Here is a 23,011-nt window from a genome sequence, read left to right as displayed (position 1 = left end):
TTAGGAACCTCATCACATGATCTCATCAAATATATCCAAGAATGTCGTGTATAATCATCCACAAATAAGAGAAAGTAATGGAATCCTCCCATGGAAGGGATTTGATATGGCCCCCATACATTAGTGTGAACAATATTAAAAGCAGTACTTCTTTTATTACTTGGTTTAAAAGACTGCCTACAATACTTTCCTAACTGACAACTCTCACACTCCAAAGTAGATAATTGAACAGACTCAAACAGCTTTGGGAAAAGACATTTCAAAGAACTAAAAGAAAGATGTCCCAAGCGATTGTGCCAAAGCATAATCTGGTTCACTGACTCTGACCCACTACTATTGCTGCTGCTAACATGATGGCCCTGATGTCTCGGAATTTCATCTAGAAGGTAGACTCCATTCACTCTAGCAAAACACAATTACCAGGAAGAAAGGTCGTAGAACAATTCAATTTTTTTGTCAAAGAACTAACAGACAGTAGGTTGGCATGAAGTCTAAGGACATGTAAAACAAAAGACATAGTTACATCATCGGTCACTCTAACTGTCCCCTTCCCAACAATGGGCATATGTGAACCATCAGCTGTAGAGACTCTATCAGAGCACAACTGATAGGAACTGAAAATGGTAGGGGCATTAGTCATATGCTCAGATGCTCTTAAGTCTATAATCCAGGGAGGTCCCTCATTACCTGAAGTGGATGCAAGATTTGCAGTTGCATATGAACTAACTGTATGTGCAAAGGAAGTGGTGTAGTTGGCTCCTACATTCTGCTGTTCATTTGGAAAGGCTAGAGCTGGGTGAATCTTTCTTACTCATAAGCTGTCCAAATCTCTCCAATTCTGTTCTCATTGTTGCTACTGCAATGGATTCCCAATCAGTTTGTGAGAGAGGGGCTGAAGAGTCTCCTGTAGTGGCTACATTTGCATTTCCCTTCTTGTTTCTTATCCGAGCAGGCATAAGATTTGGATGAAGATTCCAACAAGTGTCCTTGGTATGCTTAGGCTTCTTGCAATAATCACACACCAAGTCTTTCTTATCTTCCCTTCTAGTCTCACTACTCCCCCTGTCTCCATTCGGCTTAGGTTTTGTTGTATCAACCATAGCCGACTGGTCAATCCCAGGCTGTCTCAGCATTACATTCCTCCTACTCTCCTCTCCGGAGACAAAGGCATAGGACTGAGAGAGTGTCACACCCTCCCTAGAAAGAATATGTTGCCTAGCAATGTCAAATTCAGGGTTCAGCCCTACCAAGAACTCAAAAACCCTATTCCTCTCTACCAATTTGTGATAAGTTGCCGCATCATTTACACTTTCCCATACCATAGTTTCTAAGTGATCTATTTCCTACCATAGGGTTTTCAGCATGGAGAAATACACAGCAAGAGGTTTTTCTCCCTGTTTCATACTTATCACATGATTTCTTAATTGATAGGCTCTGGCTTCATTTTGCTTATGAGAGTAGGTTTCAGTCACTCCATCCCAAATCTCCTTAGCAGTATTAGCCCATAGGAATTTTTTTGCAATATGAGGTAACATAGAATTACACAGCCAGGACATTACCATGTAATTCTCTTGCACCCATTGGGAAGAGTCAGTATCAGGTTTCTTCTCCCCAGTGAGATACCCTAATTTTCCACGGGCACCAATAGCCATTTTAGTTGATTGTGCTCACTCCAAATAATTTGTACCATCAAGTTTTACTGTAGTTATGATCCCAGACCCAAAAATATCACTACTACCTCCAACACCCAGTCCCACAGTACCGGTAGATTTCATCTCGGTATTCCAACTCTCCATTTTACTTCAAAGAGTTCAATTGTAAGAAAAAATAGATTGGAGACCATCAAAAAATAATTTAATACAACACACACAGAAACCAACCCTTCCGGAAGAAGAAAACCCTAGCTGGAGGGAAATCTCTCTCCTTCCCACGCCTCCCAACAGAGAGAAGTGAATCGATCACTCCGGGAGGCCTAGAAAATTTTAGAAACCAAACTGCCATCTTCAGAAAATCAAAAGAAAACTAGCAATACTTGGGCGCCCAAGATCAAATAAAAAACAAAGAGTCCAACTTTTCTGGGACTCTTCCCCGTACTCTAATTCTTCCTGATTTTGATGTCGAACAGTAGATCACCTTCCTGATGTCTAGATCCCACCAAAAACACCAAGAACTGGGCAATCTATAGTAGATCGATCAACCCTTTACTACTTCATGCAGTCGGCTGATCTAGGGCTGCATGAGAATGATTCAAGAAACCCTAGCCAATGCTCTGATACCAAGTAGGAATCTGCTGAATTAAAAAAAAATATGAAAGAAAGTAATTTCTTGGAGAGAGGAGGAGAGAAGGAAAAGAAGAGAAGAAGAGAAGTTGAAAAGAAAAGACAGCAATAATCTGGCCACCTCCTTCACTTATTATTTATACTAAAATAATAGAACAATACAAAGACAACTATGCCCTTGTAGGGCGGCAAAACATAAAACAGCATATATAACAACTATCTAAAACTAACATAAAACATCTACTCAGAAAAACATCATAAAACTAATTAATCTTCAACAACAAAATTCCAAAAATATTCTTGAGGCCACTGGTGCTTTTTAAAGTAGTATAGATTTTTTGAAGATAAACTTCCCACTGATTTTCGAGGGAAAAACTGACATGAATGGAGTTTTATACCGATTTATGAGGTATATTAACACCTCTACCAAACTCCTACAAAACCGGATCAGAGTGCAATATTACACTGGTCCAGAGTTTACACCACAAACAAATGTAGCCTCAAAGAAAAATATATGTCGCAGCCACTAAAAGCATTCAAAAGTGTCAAACATTTACCAAAACAATTTTTTTGGTAATAAATAACCTTCATTAAACCAACAAGAACAATGAGGGAAAGAACAGGAATACAATGAGTATGAGACAATACAGACAAAAAACCAACTACACCACAACACATCCAATTACACCGACCTATTAGAATAAGAACTAGTAGAGTCCACCATAGATGATCAACCAACCAGTCAGGACAACAATTGACAAAAAAATCCCTTCATTCAATCCCTTTTGGGGGAAGGGACCCACTACTCAACAAATCCATTAGAGATGCCATTGATGAACTCAAGTGATAATAACCTTCAGTCTTCTTTTTTCCTACTTTTTCCAAGGAGGGTTGGAAGGCCATAGCCTATAGCATTGCGCCCTGTATGATAAGTTTATAGACTACAGCCACATTTGGCAGGGCTTAACCTTTGGTTGAGTTGCTTCAGCTTAGCTGCTTTGAAGAAGCCACTAAAAGAAGCTCCAATGGAAAGCCATGTATGAAGCTGAATGATAGCAAGTTTGGGCTCTCCAGATTTTTCACCAGACATTTCTTAGTCTTTTTGGGTGGGCCCACCTTGCAAAGCCAAAAGAAACCACGACTCACGTGAAACCTCCAAAATGAGCACTACAAAGGCGCATTTAAGCTTCGGTTAACTCCTTGATGCTTGCTCACAAGTAGACCTGTTCACAGACTGGGCTTTGGGCTCAGCCCATGACATTTTACACTGTTTCTGGCTCAGGCTTTGGGCTGGGCCCATTCAAATTTTGGCAAAAGCTCAACCTGAGCCCTGCCCGTGAACAGATCTGCTCACAAAGCCTTCACCTCACAGGTATTAGCCTTGGTGATCTAGACAGGAATCTGGTGGAAACACTGCATTCATCCCCATCTGTTCCTCATATCAGTATTCCCCTCTCTCCAAGATCTCCTAATAACTCTGTTCTGTGATTTGATGGTAGTCTAAGGAAAGATCAAGACAGCCAGATGGCATCAGGAATAGGGGGAGTCATTTTGAGCCCTAAGAGTAGCCTACAATGGGTGTTTAGTCTTCAGTGCCCAATTAAAGTAGCCGATGCCTCAGAATCTGAGGTTAAAGCTTTCCTGGAAGGTCTTCAATTAGTTATTCCTTCCTAGTAAAAGATGATTCAGCTGGATAAACTCGAAGGGGACTGAGCCTTGGATGCTGGCTCACTTTGTGCACGAAATTTCATACATTTTAGCTTCTATTACTTGCAGATTCAGATGGATTTTGAGAGAGCTCAATCAGTCAGCTGACACTTTAGCTAAATCTGAGCTGGGAAGGGTTAGTTTGTATAGTGCTAATGGTCTTCCTTGTTTTTGAAAGGGCTCTTTTCTTTTTGGTTGTTTTGAGCCCTTTTGTACATCATCTCATGTACACTCCCCTTCCTTTTTGGCTTAATGAATTTTTTTTTCTCAAATAAAAAGAAAATGAGCACTACAAATATGCACCTGGGTTGGGATTCACATTAAAGGTCTACTAGAGAAGACCAACCAAATGGTTGGCCTAGAGTCCTTTGACAGGCATAGCATTGCAGAAAAGTTCTCAATTCCTAACTTCAAGGATCACCTAGAATTTTGTTTTTTTGTTTTTTTTTTTTTTTTTTTTTGATGAACTGTGAAATTAAGGATCACCTAGATTTTCCTTGAAGAAAAAACATCAATATGATTTTTTTCAGATAGAAATTTGCATTTCTACCTCACAATGTGCTGAGAATCATGTGAGTTGTATTTCCCACTAAACTTTTAAAGCTCACCTTGGTCAAGATTCCAGGATTGGTAGCCCCTCCAATGTAGTTCAAGAGCAAAACTCTTCCAGGTGGTGCTCGGTTAGGAAAAAGTGATGAACTGTATATCGTCCCTGTATTGCACAAGAAAAACCAGCATTATCTGAAACTATTGTGCAACATCCCTTTGTGGAACATTTTGCTCTCCTCAATGCTTTCATAATAACCCTGGTCGGTTATTGTTCTAAAGGAAAGAAGATATACCTAAAGTCTCCACTCCTTGACTACGGGGATGCAATTGTCCAAACCCCTTAAGCTCACCATCTATTAAGCATTCTCTCCGGATTGCTTCTTTTGAATATGAAATAGAAACTGCGGCCACTGGAGGGTAATAAAACTTTGAGAGGGCATCTGCAGCAGCGCTCTGCAAACAATAAGGTAGAGAGTTTTAAAGAACATTCTCATGAATGTCATACTTGGTTGATCAAGGAAAAAAAAAAAAAGAGCACAGAAAGAATTCCATATTTAGCAAGTGCTTTGCCTGATTCCTCAGCCAGAGAAGGGATTTAAAGGTTGATATGCTTCATGGTCACATCAACCAGGTTTTTTTTTTTCTGTTTTCAGATCAATCTCATGGACCACTTTCAAGGTCCTTGTATCCTTTTACACTACAGACTTTTTGTGTCAACACAAATTATTCAAGGTGAAATATTTGAGCCAAATGTGTGCCCCTTTTTCAATGAAAAATTCATTTTCCTTGGCATTTACATCAAAACAAATTACAAGGGGTGGAGAACAAAGTCTTTACTGTAGAAGGGATAGAAATAACAGTTAACATATTTCAGTCTGAAAATCTTATATCCATTTTACAGAGAAATAAAACAGCCTTAATGGAACCTTTTTGTCTCATAAGAGAATAAGTTAATAAAGGAATAAACAAGATAATACGTGTGAGGTATATACCTTAGGACTTGCCTTGAGATGAGGCTTACAGAAACTGATCGGATGGGTTTTGAGGTTAATGGGATGATTATCATCTTTTTTTTATCAATATTCCTTTTTTGTCAATAGGGATAGTTATCATGTTGGAAGAGGACAAGAAAATAAGGCAGTCCAAAATATGAGAAGGAAAGAAACTGATGGGATGGGCTTTGAGGTCAAAGTGAGAAAAAGTCAAAGGGGATACTATAGGACTGAAGATAGGATAGTCAGGTTTAAGATTTCAGGCTAAGAGGAAATTATGTGAAGCTTTCAAGAAATGTCTCAGATCAGAAAAATCCAATGCTTCATAATCTCTAGGATTTTGAGAGAAGAATTGCTGCACTGGTTAGGGTTCTAGGATTAAGACTTCATAAACTAAAACTTTGGATAGAGCCCAGAGAAAGAAACATAAAGTACCCAAACACCCTTGCATGGTTATCCTTCCAAGTCTTGCCTATATAAAATATTTAATCCTTAATTATCTTTTTTTTTATAGGAAATGGTAATTTTCATTAGATAATTGAAAAGATTACAGGCTTACCACCCACAAAATGGATGGAAAAAGAAAATAAAAAACTTACAAACAGGCCCAAAACAAAGCCTCCCTAGTAACTCCTTGCTTAGCTAAAGTGTCAGCCATTCCATTTGCTGACCTTCTTACCCAATTAAAGTGCACCCCAATCTCCCTTGCTAAGCTAATAGTCTCTCTTAGAAGCTGTCTAAGAGACCACACTCCCAGGTTTCCAGTTTGCACCCACCCTATTTAATCCTTAATTATCCTTTCAAGTTTTGCCTACATTTATCATTTTTCTCTTTATGTACAAGGTGAAAGTCCATGAGATGCCTCAAGCATTGAAGTAAACTATATGCACTTCATTTAGGAAATCCATTTTGCACTGTTGCACAAATACCAAAAATATGAACCAGACTCCATAGGACTAAAAATGGAATGTACCGAAAGAGGACGCAACAAGCTACTTGCAACATAGGATGGAACAGTCAACACCACACTTTTTGTCAGAACAGAAACAATTCCTTCTGGTGTTTCATATGTCAAGGTATAACTCCCACCATCTGACTTTTTAATGCTTGAAAGCTTCCAAGACAATTTGACTTTGCCACCCAACCTGAAAGACTAAATGTAACTTCATCACTGTCATTATAATTTCAAAGAAAAACCATAAAAAAAGAGGAATTGCAGTATAAAACTAACATAAAATCAATGCTGAGTTGCAAAAAAAAATATTCTTGAATATGCATGGAGTACTTATCCTTCCAAAGGTAAATTCTGTGAAGTGCAAAGCTAATGGAACTCCAAAATAGCATGCTGAACAGGAATAATGATATTCCAAAACCCTTGTATTCTAACAATATAGCCTACCTAGTAGAAATTGCATTTGGCAGCATAGCAAGTCCTTTTCTAAAAGATCCAACGGTTTGGCCCTTTGGTTTTGGCAAACGCCTGCATGCTAACTCAATTCAGTGTCTTGAAAATACATGGAAGAAGGCTATTGTAAAGGATAAGCTTCAATACATAAGTCTTACGGGTCTCGAGGAGGTTTGGGGTTTTTTTTACTCTCTTGAATTGCTTTGAAGGTCCCACCAATGATACTACCTCCATTCTGTTCAAGTTTCCAAACTTTTCCAAATGCCGCTTTCATACTCAGCTTTGCAGGATCACCAGCATAAACACCTGCAGGCAACAATATTGGCTCAACTAAATCTAAAAATATACAAGTTCCATTATAAAACTACACCATGGATATGACTTCTAAACACTAACATAGACAGCTTGACCAGAACTCACTGTGCATGACAACCTGAAGTTTTACATGGTGACAACAAAAGTAATAGCTCATGATATTAAATTTTTTAACAGAGGTAAAAGGTAAAAGATAAAAGATAAAAGATATTGTGTAGTAAAATAAAAAGAAATTTTATTAAAATAAGAAATAGAAACCTAACAAAACAAAGGAAATAGCAAATAAACAAATAAAAAAGAAAGCGGAAAAGAACAACAGTTTCTCATAAAGCAAATTCTTGGAATATTTTCTTTTGGGTTTTGTAGTAGGGTTCAACCATGGGTTGTGGAAAGTGGGCATCTGAGAAGAGAACCCACTTAATTTGCGACAACTTAGTACAGCATCCCCATGGATATGGGCCCAAAACCCCATAAATACAACATCAGCATGTATATATGCACACCCATAAATGTCTTGTCATAATATAAGATGGAACCTTTTATTTATAAAGAAAAACACATAACAATTAATAATTCATTACTCCATCACCACATGCCTATATGCCCTTTTACAAACTATGTAAATACATATACCATTTAATGTTCAATTTCACATGTCAAGTCTCTCATGGAGATGCAAGTAAGGTTCAAGTTAAGAAGAAAATTGGGACAAATATAGTGAAAGCAGTCTTAATTATGCTCTTCAAGATGTTAAAAAAAAAAAAAAAAAAAACAGAGAAGGTGATGTAGGACCAGCTCAGTTCTAGTCCTTAGAGAATGTTGAATGGTCTTCTTGATCAGAGTTTTATGGTTGTCGATGGCTGTAATGGCTTCTTTAAGGAATAAGAGAGAAGTTAGGGAGAGAAAGAAGAGAGAAAATACCTAGAATCACTCACAGGGTGCCTACAATCACTCTAGGGCATGGGAATCACTCACCATAGCTAGCATAAGCTGAAGAAAGCTCAATATATATTTCATTGCCTTTGTGTAAAACGTCCATACATATTTATAGACTCTAAACTCAATAATCCTAGGAGTCAAACTATTAGATTCATAATAGTCTTAGGAATCAAACTGTTAGACTTGATAACTGTTACTAGGACTCAAAGTAAGCTGTCATATCCTATTTCAATTCAAAGAAGACTTAATAACTCCTAATCCTACTAATGCAATGACCCTGAAATTTTAAACATAAACAAACTATAACTAGAAAATTAAACCCTATAATTGGACCCTACAGAAAAATTATATAATGGCAAAAATACCCTTGGTGTTCAATTCAGTCCAAATCCCAAGTACCATCACTATGCCACAACAGGACCTGTTGTAAGGCCTTCTTTCTAGAACAAGTATTCAAGGGTGCTGATCGATCCCTATTAAAAGGCATTATCCTATGCAACGTTTTCAGTTGGGGATATATGAGGCCATAATACAATTGTCAGTATTAGATATCTAGAAGATTTATAATTCATTCTGCATACTTGGCAAGGATTTTTGTATTGAATTTTTCCCATGAATAAAGAATGGGTTGAGAAATAGTGACAGGTGAGAAGAAATTTTATGTGGGCTGAAACGGCTTATGAGATCTGGGAACAAACAAAGTTAACATTTTCTGAATTGCGTCACTATGCAAAGATTTACCAATTACAGGCAGAATCATCTACTTGAAAACATGGACTATCAATTCGATAGGGCTTCTGAGGCCCATAGGAGGGACTATCAAGAATGGGAGGAGAAAAATTCTCTTGCCCGGTGCTATATCATAGCCTCCTTAGATAATTAGATACAATGGATATCTTGGATAATCTAAGGACAATGTATGAGGAGTAGAATCATTCTACTCGTCAGAAGGTCTTGAAACAGTTCATGACCGCACAAATGACCAAGAACCAGCTGGTTCATGACCATTGTCTTAAGATGATGTGATACATCAATGAACTGGAGGCTCTTGGATCTGGGCTAGATCATGTCACCAAAGTTGATGCCATCCTCAACTCTTTGCCTCCTTCCTTCAATCCGTTCATCATGAACTATAATATGAACAAGCTAAATGTTAGTATCCAGGAACTCAGCAATATGTTGCAGAGGGTCGAAGAACTGATAAAGAAGGATAATCCCATTGCCATGCTTGTTGAAGATGGCATCGAGCAAGAAGAAGAGGAAGGCAAAGAAGAAGCGTCAGAAGAAAATTAGCAAGCCCAAAAGGTAGAGGAAGGATAAAGCATCAGATGCTTGTCATTTTTGCAAACAGGTCGGCCACTGGAAGAGGAATTGTCCTCAGTACCTGGAGACCAAGAAATAAGGTAATTTCGAATCCTTTGTTATAGAAACCAATATGTTGGTAACTTCTGCTTCCTGGTGTATTGACTCTGGGGCTTCTACTCATGCATGTAATACATTGTAGGGGTTCAGGACAAGCAGAAGGCTGAGTGATGGAGAGGTGATTCTTTACTTGGGGACTTCTGCAAGTGTTGCAGCTACAGCCATATAAACTGTAAAATTGTATTTCAGAGAAGGAACAATTGCATTAAAAGATTGTCTTTAGTAATATGATTACTATCAAAAGAACTAACAAATTCCTCACATACGGAGAACTTGAGAATGGTCTCTATGTTCTCTATCATTCTCTGGAAACAAATATAACCGAAACTATGTCGAATAATAACCCCAAGAAAAGAACCTGTGATACAGTTAATCCCACGTGCTTGTGGCATTACCGACTTGGCCACATAAACATAGATCATATCACAAGGCTGGTAAATGATGGTCTTTTGGATTTTCTAATTGTAGAAGATCTTCCAACCTGTGAACCTTGCCTTTAGGGTAAGATGACGAAATGGTCATTTAACGGTAAGCCTGAAAGATCAACAGGCACAATTGACCTTATACGTACTGATGCATGTGGTTCCATGAATGTTAGGACACGAAACCAGCACGTTTATTTCATAACCTTTACCGATGATTACTCACGGTATGGTTACGTGTACCTAATGAGACACAAGTCTGAATCTTTTGAAAAGTACAAGCACAATTGACCTTATACGTACTGATACATGTGGTCCCATGAATGTTAGGACACGAAACTAGCACGTTTATTTCATAACCTTTACCGATGATTATTCACGGTATGGTTATGTGTACCTAATGAGACACAAGTCTGAATCTTTTGAAAAGTACAAAGAATTCAGACATGAAGTCGAGAAACAGTTAGGGAGAGAAATTAAGATCCTTCGATCAGATCGAAGTGGCGAGTATCTGTCTGATGAATTCAGGGACTACTTAAAGGACAATGGGATAGTATCACAACTAGCCCCTCTTGCTACACCACAGTTAAACGGTGTGTCAAAAAGGAGGAATCGGACTTTATTGGATATGGTCCGATCACTTCTCGTATACTCAAAGCTACCCACATCCTTTTGGGGTTACGCATTAGAGACTACGATGTACGTGCTGAACCGGGTTCCTACCAAATCCATTCCGAACACTCCCTATGAGCTTTGGACCGATAAGAAACAAAGTGTAAGACACTTGAAGATTTGGGGTTGCCTGGCACATGTTAAAATAATAAGTGCTGACAAATTGGAATCCAAGACTAGTCGTTGCCTATTTATAGGTTACCTAAAAGGCTTTGTAGGGTATTTATTCTATGACCCAAGAGAATAGAAGGTGTTCTGTAGCTGAAATGCCCATTTCTTGGAAGATGATTACATCCTGAACAATCATCGTCAAGAAGTTGTTCTTGATGAGCAAAGCTCAGGAGTAGTGGGAGATGTCCCACAAGCTCCAATTAATAACCAACCTAGGAGATCTACCCGGAATTCCAGGCCTCCAGTTCGTTACGGCTATGACCAAGAAAGTTACTTGGTGGAAGCCACGACCAATGAGGAGGACCCTGTGACTTGTACGGAAGCTATGTTGGATATAGATTCCTTGAAGTGGGTAGATGCCATGAGAGCAGAAATGGAATCAATGAAGACCAATGGAGTCTAGACTCTAGTAGATCCGCCCCCTGGGGTAAAAGCAATTGGTTGCAAATTGATTTATAAGAGGAAGAAGGGCTTTGATGGTAAGGTTGAGACCTACAAGGCTCGTCTCTTGTGGCGAAAGGGTATACTCAGAAAGAAGGAATCGATTATGAGGAAACCTTTTCGCCCGTGGCCATGCTTAAATCCATTAGGATCCTGTTAGTTGTAGCAACATACCATGATTATGAGATTTGGCAAATGGATGTCAAAACTGCATTCCTGAATGGAGATCTTACTGAAGACATCAATATGCAACAACCGCAAGGTTTTATAGCTGCAGGTCAGGAGCACATGGTATGTAAACTAAATCGATCCATATATGGACTTAAGCAAGCTTCTAGGAGTTGGAACATCCGGTTTGACTCTACCGTCAAACAGTTTGACTTTGAGCAAAATCCGGATGAGCCCTGTGTTTATAGGAAAACCAGTAGGGATAAGGTTACGTTCTTGGATCTGTATGTAGATGACAATTTACTCATTAGGAATGATGTACGAATGTTGACTACGGTGAAAGTGTGGCTTTCACAGCAGTTCTCCATGAAAGATCTTGGAGAAGCCTCCTACATATTGGGTCTTCGACTCTATAGAGATAGATCGAAGAGGATAATAGGATTATCCAACCTGCTTACATTGACACAATAGTCAAGAGATATAGCATGTAGAACTCCAAGAAAGGAAATGTTCCTTTCAGGCATGGAGTCACTCTCTCCAGGGGTATGTCTCCCAAAACTCCCGAAGAGACTAAGGGTATGAAAGAGGTTCCCCATACCTCAGCCATAGGGAGCATCATGTATGCCATGCTGTGCACTCGTCCTGACATTTTTCAGGTAGTGAGTGTAGTAAGCAGGTACCAATCTAACCCAAGGCAGGAGCATTGGACCGCTGTGAAAAACATACTAAAATACCTTCGAAGGACAAAAGAGTTTTGTCTGGTATTCGATGGTAGTTCACTATAGATCCAGGGGTATACTAATGCCGATTTTCAGTCAGATCCAGATGATAGAAAGTCTACATCTGGTTATATCTTCACGATAGGATCGTGTGTTGTTTGCTGGAAAAGCAGCAAATAGGGGTTCACGACGGATTCTACAACCGAAGCCGAATACATTGCTGCAAGTGAAGCTACCAAAGAAGTCGTATAGATGAAGAAGTTCATTCAGGAATTGGGAGTAGTTCCATCCAGCACATCACCCATTCCATTGTTGTGTGACAACACTAGATCCATTGCTCAGGCTAAGGAGCCACGAGCCCACTCGAAGTCGAAGCACATCGAGAGGAAGTACCACGTACTACGGGAGATAGTTGGTAGAGGGGACGTCCTGATTCAGAAGGTAGCATCAGCAGAAAATGTAGCAGACCCATTGACTAAGCCACTGACACAGAAAGTGTTTGAGAAACACGTGGAAAGCATGGGACTCCGGCTTATACCCGATTGGACCTAAGTGCAAGTGGGAGCTATTAGACAATGTATGCCCTTAGCTCCAATCAGAATGATGTACACTATGACATTTAATGTAAATGAATAAAGTACATATTTTATTCATGTTATTATGGTGTGATTCTATGTAATACCCTTAAATTGGACACATATGAGACTCGTGTTAGTTTAGAATCGTCACAGCCGTTGGATAGATCTAGGGAGATTTTATCCTGCCAAGGCTAACACTGATGTGTCACCAAATTGGTTAGGGTGGTTTGTCTCAACTACCCGGGTGAGACCTGAGATACATGCAGTGTGGGTTTTCTTGAAACCCTGAACCGGACCAAAATTCTAGTATTGCCCTGGACCTTGGAGATAGATGGGCAAAACTGGAATGTTACACCTGACACCTAGACTCGATTATGGTACTGCACTAGGTGTCGGATTGGGCTGTCTTTGATAATGCCAATCAATGAGATCCTTAGAGAGGGTCAAAACCTGGGTATGTTGGGACAGTTCAAGAATTCATCTGAGTGGGTGATTATAGTGACAGGATCAGCCCCTTTATCGGACAAAGTGAATGATCGGGGATGCACTCTCTGATGGAAACCAAAACTACCAACAGTCGATTTCAACCGTTGAAATTTGTTTTGCAAAATATATTTATATAGAGATATACATATATATTATGGTTTCAAAGTGTTTGCAAAAGGTTTTAATTCCCGAGATCCATGTGAGTAGAGAGTGCAGCATTGTACCTTGTAGCCGAGGGAGAGGTCCTCTCTTGTCGGGCAGTGTTTGATCATTATGGGCTGAGAGGTTAAGTGTAAAACCATTAAGGGTAATACCTGATGGGCTAATCTTGCATCTGCCCACAGTCCTTGGGTTTTTATAAGGTGGCTTGACCCAAGGACCATTTAGTGTAAATGTTCGGCCCATTAACAGCCCATGGTGATGGACTCAGGGGTTCACTGTCTCCTACAGTGAATTCAGCCAGGCCTTGTGACAGAGGCTGGGCTTAACCCATGTGGCTGATGTGTAGATCAATGTTTGGGTCCCACACCATACAAGAATAACCAATTGGGCAACAGATTAAGAGGTTAAGTGAGCACATAGACTTAATGGGCCTAAAGCCCATTGGAATTGGGTTAATAAGATTAATTAAATAAGGGGGCGGTTCTAGGATTTGGATCAGCTGATAGGATAAGGGATTATCCCTATCCACTCAAAGAGTCCAGATCCAAATAAAGATTTGGATCAGGAAACTCCTAATTGGATTAGGATGGTTGATCTTTATATGTAGATAAGATAAGGGGTTATCCTTATCTCTTAAAGAGAGTCCAGATCCAAATATAAGATTTGGATTAGGAAACTCCTAATGGGATTAGGAGAACCTCTCTTTAAGGCTATAAATAGAAGAGCAGGGCGAACCTCCAAATCATCTGACAATCTGCTGAATTACAGAGAGAAGTCAACATACAGTTCGACTGCTTTTGTCTTCTACTCTTGTTCCTGCTCTTGCCACCCTCCTAGTTCGATCTCCACCAGTGGGACTGATCAAGAACGGTTCTTGATATTGCCTTTCTCTAGAAGAGGCAATCTGAAGTCGTGCTCACCAGCCTTCCATCATATTCTTGTTGAAGAATCCAGTTCTTGCTGAAGAACCGTCCTGCTGATTCTGCTTCACCTCGCATCGTGTCATCTTCGATGGAAGCAGTCTTTGCTCCTCTCCTTGGGCGTTAACACCTTCATTAGGGGTTTACTATTACTCCGTATCAGGTATATCCCTCTACTCCCTTTTGGTTTCAGATCTGATCCAGTTTGGTTTCAAGATTGATCATTGAAAATATAGTTTTCTAAAATAGGGAATGTGATTCCCACATGGGAGAGAGAAATTTTTGAAATTTCGCCCAACCTTCTTGCAGGGTTCGGCCATCCATATGATGGATCTCTCATCCCTTCATTTCTTTCGTCACCACAAACAAGTTCAGCCAAGTTCAAGAGTTGTTAAGCATCCAGAAGTTGTACAACCAATGCCATCGAATTCCATGGGGGTGGATCATACCCAACCAAGTACCGTTGTTCCTATTGATGTATTCGATCCTATTACTATTGATACCTCTGTTGCTAATGACCTAAACCCTCATATTGCTCAAAGGAAGGGAGTTAGGTCTTGCACCACTAAACATCCCATATCCCATTGTGTTTCTTATGAAAACATTTCACCTTCGTTTTGTGCCTTTCATTCTTCCATTAACAGTGTCCCTATTCCTAAGAATGTGGCAGAATCCCTCTTAGCCCCTAAATGGACAAATGCAATGAAAGAGGAAATCAATGCATTACATAAAAATGGTACATGAGACTTGGTGGATCTTCCTAAAGGAAAGAAACTAGTTGGATGTAAGTGGGTGTTTATAGTAAAACATAAGACTGACGGCACTGTGGAATGGTATAAAGCTCAATTAGTGGCAAAAGGGTTTACTCAAGTGTATGGGTTAGATTATGTATAAACTTTTGCGCCAATTGCTAGGATGAACTCTATTAGAGTCATTTTTCTCCTTGGTTGCTAATTTTGACTGGGATCTTCATCAACTTGATATCAAGAATGCTTTCCTAAATGGTGACATTGAAGAAGAGGTATACATGGTGCAACCTCCTGGTTTTCGGGCTCAAAGCAATGAACAAAAGTTGTGCAGGTTGAAGAAGTCATTATATGGCCTAAAACAATCACCAAGGGCCTGGTCCAGCAGATTTCATATAGTTGTATAGTAGAGAGGCTATAAACAGTGTCAACTTGATCGAGAGAAGGAAAAATTGCAGCCTTGATAGTATATGTTGATGATATACTTATCACTAGTGACTGGAAAGATGAAATTCATAAGTTAGAAGAGTTCCTAGCTACTCAGTTTGAGGTGAAAGATCTAGGTCCTCTAAGATATTTTCTTGGGATTGAAGTTGCCCGCTCACAGAAGGAGGTCTTCATTTCCTAGAGAAAATATATGCTAGATCTGTTACAGGATATAGGAAAGTTGGGAGTAAAACCTACTGATTCTCTTATTGATCCAAACCACAAATTAGGTGATTGTTAGGGTGAGGTTGTCAAGGATGTGAAGTAGTTTCAAAGGCTTATAGGAAGATTGTTATATTTGTCTATGACCCGACCAGACATTGCTTAGGTTGTGGGTGTTTTAAGTCAAATCATGCATGCCCCTAAGACCACCCATAGTGAAGCAACTTAAAGAGTTCTTAGATATCTTAAAAAATTTCCAAGTGCTGGTTTGTTGTTTGAAAGGCATGGACATTTGAAGGTTGAGGTGTATATGGATGCTGACTTGGCTGAATCGCTAAATGACAAGAAATCTACTAATGGCTATTGTACCTTTGTGGGGGTAATCTAGTCACATGGAAGAGTAAAAAATAAAATGTGGTGGCTCGATCTAGTGTTGAAGCAGAATATAGGGCAATGCCTCATGGAGTGGTTGAAAATTTTGTGGAGTGAGCTAAGATTTATTGTTGATGAACCTATGACTTTATATTGTTATAATAAAGCTGCTATTAGTATTGCTACCAACCCAGTTCTATATGATAGAACCAAACACATAGAAAGTTGACAAACATTTTATCAGGGAAAAGGTTGTCAAAGGGGAAGTGTGTACACCTTATATCTGATCTGAAAAGCAACTTGCAGATATATTCACAAAGGGGTTACATCACTTGTGGCAAAATGACTTATGTGACAAGTTGGGCATGATTGACATCTATGTCCCAACTTAGGGGGAGTGTTAAAAGGCTGTTTATGTAATGATTTATGTCAGTATTAGTACTGTAGGGGTACTATTACAACTTTCTGATTATTTTATGATCACCCTAATATAAATATGAGAATTGGTGGCTTTGGCTCTCAACTCTCTTCTCTCCTCCCTCTTCTCTCTTCTTCCTTCTCTCTTCAGTCGCTCTCTTCTCTGTTTAATAGTTCACAAAGAGGTTAGCAAGTTGGAAGAGAAATTACATCTCACTAGGGGGTAAAATCACTCCAATCAAGTCTACTTTGGCCAACTTACCGATATATTTCTTGTTTACTTTCAAGCTTCCTATTAAGGTTGCAACTAAAATTCGAAATCTTATGAGGGATTTTCTTTGAGAACTGGGAAATTCAGAAAAGGATCATCTAGTGAAGTGGGAAGTTGTCACTAGAAAGTGAAGGGGTTTAGGCATTGGTAATATTAGATTAAGAAACTTAACCTTGTTAGGGAAGTGATCATGGAGGTTTCCTTTAGAGCAGGATAGCTTGTGGCATCAGGTGGTAGTAAGCATTCACGGTATGGCAGCAAATGGATGGGATGCTTGTATCAACCCTAGGGCTTCTCACTTATCCCCTTAAAAAGCAATTATTGGAGTCCTACCTTCTTTTCAACCTTTCATATGGTATGACACTTGCTCAGGTAACAAAATTTTGTTTTGGGAGGACACTTGGGTTGGGAATGCTCCTCTTAAGGGCACGTTCCCGCTTATGTATTTTCTTTCTTTAAATAAATTGGAGGTTATCTCCTCTGTTCGTGTGAATGAGGCTTCTTGGGACTTGGAACTAATGAGAGGGTTGAGGGACTCAAAGGTGGCCTTCACAAATGAGCTGTTCTCTCTACTGAGTGTTGTTTTTCTAGATCAGTTTTGCCCAGATAATAGAGTATGGTCCGAGTCCTCCTTAGGGGTCTTTTCTTGCTCTTCGTTTTTCAATGCTTTACTTCACCTTGATGTTGTGCCTACCCCTTTCCCTATTAAACAAGTGTGGGGTACTCGTGTTCCACCAAAGGTTAGGGCTTTCTATTGGAAAGTGGTTCTCCAAAAGGTTAATACTTTGGACGTACTTCAAAGAAAAAGCAAAGATTTGTGTCTCTCCCCACAAGTTTGTTGCCTTTTCCTAAGGAGTGGTAAGCAAGGTTCAAAATTTCGATACGCCTCCGTCTATCGGCAAAGGCGTATTGGAACTTAGAAACACATGGAAACTCTTTTTCTTTAGTTTTTTTAAATTTAGTTTTTGGGGACTTAAAAACATGTTTTTTTATTGAAAAGGAGTGGGGTCCCGAAACACTTGGAAACAGGTGTATTGGGACCCAAAAGATACGACACGATACACCCAATACAAGGCATATCGTATCAAAATTTTGAACCTTGGTGGTGAGACAGTGGCTCATTTACTTATTTCCTGTCCTTATACTTCTTATATTTGGGATTGGTTCCCCTATCTCTTTGGTTGTAGATGGACTCCTTTGTGTGTGCAGAACCTTTTGAACTCTAGTTTCTTCCAATTACCAAAGAAAAGAGGTAGGGTGATGTGACAAACAACAAGAGCAGTTGTCATTTGGTCGCTGTGGGAGGAGAGAAATAATAGGATCTTCCAAGGACAAGAAAGATCCAAGGAAGCACTTATTGAGAGCATCACCTCCAAAATCATACATTGGCTGAAAGCTTTGGAGCATTTTAAAGACTTTTCTTTTATCGATTGTACTAGAGGATGGAGTGCCATAGCTGGTTCCTCATCCTTCTCTCCTTCAGTACAAGAAAGTTGGACCCCACCACCTTGCTCTAGAGTGAAATTGAATTTTGACAGAAGCTCTCTAGGTAACCTAGGCCCCTCAAGTATAGGGGGTGTTTTTAGAGATGAGGAGGGTAGAGTGCTGGCCCTTTACTCAAGCCCTGTAGGGGTGGGAAGACTCCTTAAGGGCAGAAGTTTTTGCTTTACTCCAAGGTCTCAAACTGGCAAAGCAATGGGGAATGCAACAACTAGAAGTGGAGGGAGACTTCAAACTGGTAATAGGCTGGTTGCAAGCAAGAAGCTTGGGCACATGGCTCTTTAGACAACAGCTAAGAGAAATCTCGAGCTTAGCAAGGTACATTGGGGTGAGGTTTAATTGGGCAAGAAGACCAGCAAATGGAATGGCTTATGCTTTATCTAAGCACGGAGTCAATAGGCAGGAGTTGTTTTGGGCTTGTTTGTGAGACTGATTTTGTCAAAGGGTTCTCCATCCGGCCTTTGAATGGTGACTGTTGTAACCTTTATCCATTATTATTAATGAAATCTACTGTTTCCCATAAAAAATTACGGAGATATTTCTCATTGTAAACCTGATATAACTGTTTAAAACAAAATTTATGACACTGAGGTAAGAAAACATATGCTGAAAGACAAAGTATGTTGGTATCTCAAACGATGGATACCTCCTAAATAGAAAATGAGACTTGAGAGAATAATACAAACTATATATATTAAATCTCAAAAGATCCATTTATGCAGATTATACCTGAACAAAATGGTTCTATCAATCGTTCGAAAACCTCATCACCAAGATTACGACGAACAAACTCTTCAACTGATTCCTCATCACCCTGTCACCTTTGTCAAAAAGTAAAATAAGAACCGATCCAGGGATGTAGTTAATATAGGTATACATATACATATATTTCTTCACATGTGCAAATGTACTAGCAAAGATATTCTAATGCAATTGCAGAGAAGAGTTAAGAGGACAAACTGGTGGTGGAGGCCGAATGCCAATTGCACCAAATCCAGCCCTCAGTTTCCCAGGAAAGCTCATCAAATCAAAGAAAGGTAGATCAGTTAGCTTTGAAGGCACAGGCCTCAACTTTCCATCCCACAATACAAAACGTGGTGCATTCGGGTCCCCTAGAACAAGATCATTCTTCAAACCACTATCCACCTGTAATGAGAAAGAAGCTACTACACTTTATATAATCAAGGAAGAAGAATAGGAGAAATAAACTACAGAGATTTTTTATAACTACATGGTTATTACTTATTCCTCAAATTGATAAATAATTAAATATTTATTAGAAGAGCATAACTCATTCAAAAGAAGAAAGATATAGAATTATGGTGTAATAAATTGCAGATAAGGTCTACAGCCTATCGCTATTCATCGAATAGGTAATTCACACACACATAAGTCTGAAATAAGAACAAATTTGAACATTAGGTCATGCTCCTAGCATCAACAATACCAATATCAAGCGCACATAAGTCCAGGACTGGATGACTGGGAATAGGAAAAGAACATCTGCACAAGAATGTCTGGACTAAGAACAGAACTGAACATGTTTGCAAACTCATTCAGTAAATTGGAGAATATTTAACTTTCTTTTTTATCATTTTCCTTATTTCCCTGTATAAAGAATGCCTTTAGGCCCTTTACCATTTTGGTCACTTCAGTAATTTTTTTCCTAACTAACCTCTGTTGGTTTGATGTATGTCTGGACTAAGAACAGAACTGAACATGTTTGCAAACTCATTCAGTAAATTGGAGAATATTTAACTTTCTTTTTTATCATTTTCCTTATTTCCCTGTATAAAGAATGCCTTTAGGCCCTTTACCATTTTGGCCACTTCAGCAATTGTTTTCCTAACTAACCTCTGTTGGTTTGATGTTTTTTATTTCAAATATTCCTCCTAAACTATAAAGACAAGCTCACAAGGTGTATAGATTACTCCTTTAGCACATTTAGCATACTCAAGTCATGTGTGCATCAATGAGACTAATGAGACTGTTTGAGCAGTAGTCCACCTACTGGTAGTCTGTAGCTAAAAATGATGTTGATCTTGTGCTACTACACATAACACTCTCATGTGTAAGACCGGCAGGAAATATAGAATGATCCCAATTGCTTTTATTAGTATCCTTTGCATTCTCAGTGTTGCTCACTATTTTTTCTCCATTTTAGGCTGGCTTTTTTAACCTATGTATTATTTGTATGTTTTCTATAAAATCCAACTTTAAGCTTAGGATCACTTATGGCACAACAAGTGGCTTTGACTTTGCACCATTGCAATGTCCCCTATCATCACCATCATCCAATAACTATATGGGATCGGCTACATTAATCCTGTTTCGCCCGTTCGGTTTAAAGCCATATCCATCGTTAAATTGCATGTCCCCCATATAGTGTGAATATAGGGAAGCACAATCTACATCTAGTGAGACTACCATAACAGAAATGCGTATATACGTCTCATAAAAGGTAACGAACAAATGTACACGGCAAAATTGCACCCAAATATGCAAAGGTGAATGTGTTCAGCCTTTACAAGCAAAGACAGGGTTCTCGTCTTCTTCTTACCTCTTTTCAACTATTGGAGATTGACAGGTAATCCAACTACAGCAAGGTGTTAATCGTAAAGAGCCAAAAATATAACTGAAAGTTTGAAACTTAACAGATTCAAAAATGCCGACCCCCTTAAGCAGAAATGTGTTTTGTATTAATATAGTTGTACATTGATCACGGAATTAAGCTTCAAATCAGCAAAACCAAAGAAAAGCTTTCCAATAAATGACGTTAGAGAATGTAAAGCACGAATGGGGAGAAAGAAGTAAAAACCCTAGTTTTAATACGCACCACCATGGTTAGAATAGGATCGGACGGCTGGAAACTGTTGGGACCTTCTTCCCAGAGATATCCATCCCTCTCCATCGTCGTGATGTTTCCTCCAACGCGATCTCTCGCTTCTGTCACCAGAACCTTCCCTGCAATTTCTCCGTGTTTCGTCTCAAGAGCTTGCGCGATGCAGAGACCGCTAATTCCAGCACCAACGATGACACAGTCGACGGAATAACCGTTCGAATTGTCTCCATCGACCTTCGACGGTGAAACGGTGGATTCCTTGGCGATGGAGCACCGTATTCTCGAGACACTGTAATCCGCCACATGGTGTTTGGAAGGTTTGTGCGTGAGAGGAAACAAAGAAATGCTTGGCCTTGGCCGGGGATTGAGTAAGGTTGGCGCTCTACCTCTACCTCTACAGGAATTCTGACGAGAATGTGTGGTAATAAAATTATAGCAGCTTGTGAAAGGATGAATGTCAGTGAGGGTGCCCATGGCGGGAGCCGGGAGGGGAGCTTCAGAGGCAGAACAACAAACGACTCGTTATCCTTCTAGCGAGTCAGCTGCTCTCTGGAGTTGGAAGTTGGAACTTCGAGAAGCCTTCTTTTAAAGGGGGGGTCTGCCAGGTGTCAGACAGACGACAATTGGACTCGAATCTTAGAATCCATTGAGAACATGACACGTCAAGTCGAGAAATATCGACCTGGATAATCTTCATGTTTCACACTTTCACTGTGCATTATTAGGGTGATCATTAATTCATTACTAGGCTATGAACTATTTTCAATTTTCAATTTTTAAATCATTTATATTAAAATTTTAGGTTAGATTTTTCATTTGATTTTTTGATAGATTTTTATTTGATTTAAGAGATTTATCATATTTTATCTAGCGTTTGACCCTATTATGGGGAGTCATATCTGAGTTTGGATTTCTACCCTGCCCACATTTATCATAGCCACACATAGAGAAATCCGGAGTCGTTCCATGTATGTATCATTTTGATTTTTATATTTTTTGCTTATTATAGTAATATTATTTTATTTGAGTTTCACTATTTATTTAACAATAATATTTATATTTGAATTGAGAAATTGAATTACTAAGATTTAGTTAGTGAACGGTCCCATACTAAAGTATGGGAAAATTCACTCAAGTTTGATTTCCAACATTTGTATTAATTGTTTAGTCATTTTTATTTAATTTTTTATTGTTTTCATTCATAATTCATTTATTAATTTTTAATCATTTTAAGCTAATTCATTATTTAATAAAATTTTAATAGCTTAAGTACATTTACAAATTTTTAATCTATTTTAGTAATTAATTAATTTTTTTTGTTATTTAATAATATTATTAATTTAATTAATTATTTAAAGAATACTATTATTATTATTATTATTATTATTATTATTAAGTTGTAATAGTAGTAATAGTAGTAATAGTGATTATTATTGTAAAGCAAATTGATTTCCAATATAATTATTATTTCTTGTATTTGTTAATTATTATTTTTTTATTCATGAATAATCATTAATGATTATTATTAATATTATTAATTACTATTTATAAATATTGATTATTAATTAATGTGTACGAAAGATGTAGTGGGACCCAGTATTATCAATCAAAATGTTGTCTTCTCAGGCAATGGTTCATGCAAAACTCGACCACCAGTGGCATCATCAACAACGATGGTATGACCTTCTTGGCCACCCATAAATGATTGCCGGTGGTCGGCGATCTCATCTAACCTTAAAGAAGAGACAGTGGTCGCCTGTATTTAAAAAAAAAAAAAAAAATTCGTATCTGGCTTCATATACACTGGTCGTATGCACTTCCCAGCCACCGGCGAACACCCATAAGTGATCGCTCGTGGCCGACGATCT

The 23,011-nt window shown here is 38.8% G+C and overlaps 1 protein-coding gene across 1 annotated transcript in view; it reads right to left on the bottom strand.

The window, feature by feature from the left end:
- The window catches only part of LOC148860939 (Flavin containing amine oxidoreductase family), a 31,716-nt gene extending 10,013 nt beyond the window's left edge, over positions 1–21,703 (bottom strand). The window contains exons 1-8 of the mRNA XM_088941791.1: positions 21,138–21,703; positions 19,262–19,447; positions 19,031–19,115; positions 7,091–7,238; positions 6,927–7,007; positions 6,501–6,672; positions 4,829–4,988; positions 4,595–4,698 (exon numbers count right to left, since the gene is read on the bottom strand). Coding sequence (XP_088797917.1) covers positions 4,595–4,698; positions 4,829–4,988; positions 6,501–6,672; positions 6,927–7,007; positions 7,091–7,238; positions 19,031–19,115; positions 19,262–19,447; positions 21,138–21,617 — 1,416 coding nt within the window. The 5' untranslated portion in view covers positions 21,618–21,703. The remainder of the gene's footprint in view (positions 1–4,594; positions 4,699–4,828; positions 4,989–6,500; positions 6,673–6,926; positions 7,008–7,090; positions 7,239–19,030; positions 19,116–19,261; positions 19,448–21,137) is intronic.
- Positions 21,704–23,011: the final 1,308 nt, after the last annotated feature.

This window comes from Nelumbo lutea, chromosome 4, assembly GCF_056320005.1.
Source record: "Nelumbo lutea isolate HS-2025 chromosome 4, American lotus-T2T, whole genome shotgun sequence".
Classification (NCBI taxonomy): Eukaryota; Viridiplantae; Streptophyta; class Magnoliopsida; order Proteales; family Nelumbonaceae; genus Nelumbo; species Nelumbo lutea.
This window is presented reverse-complemented; position numbering and strand designations above follow the sequence as displayed.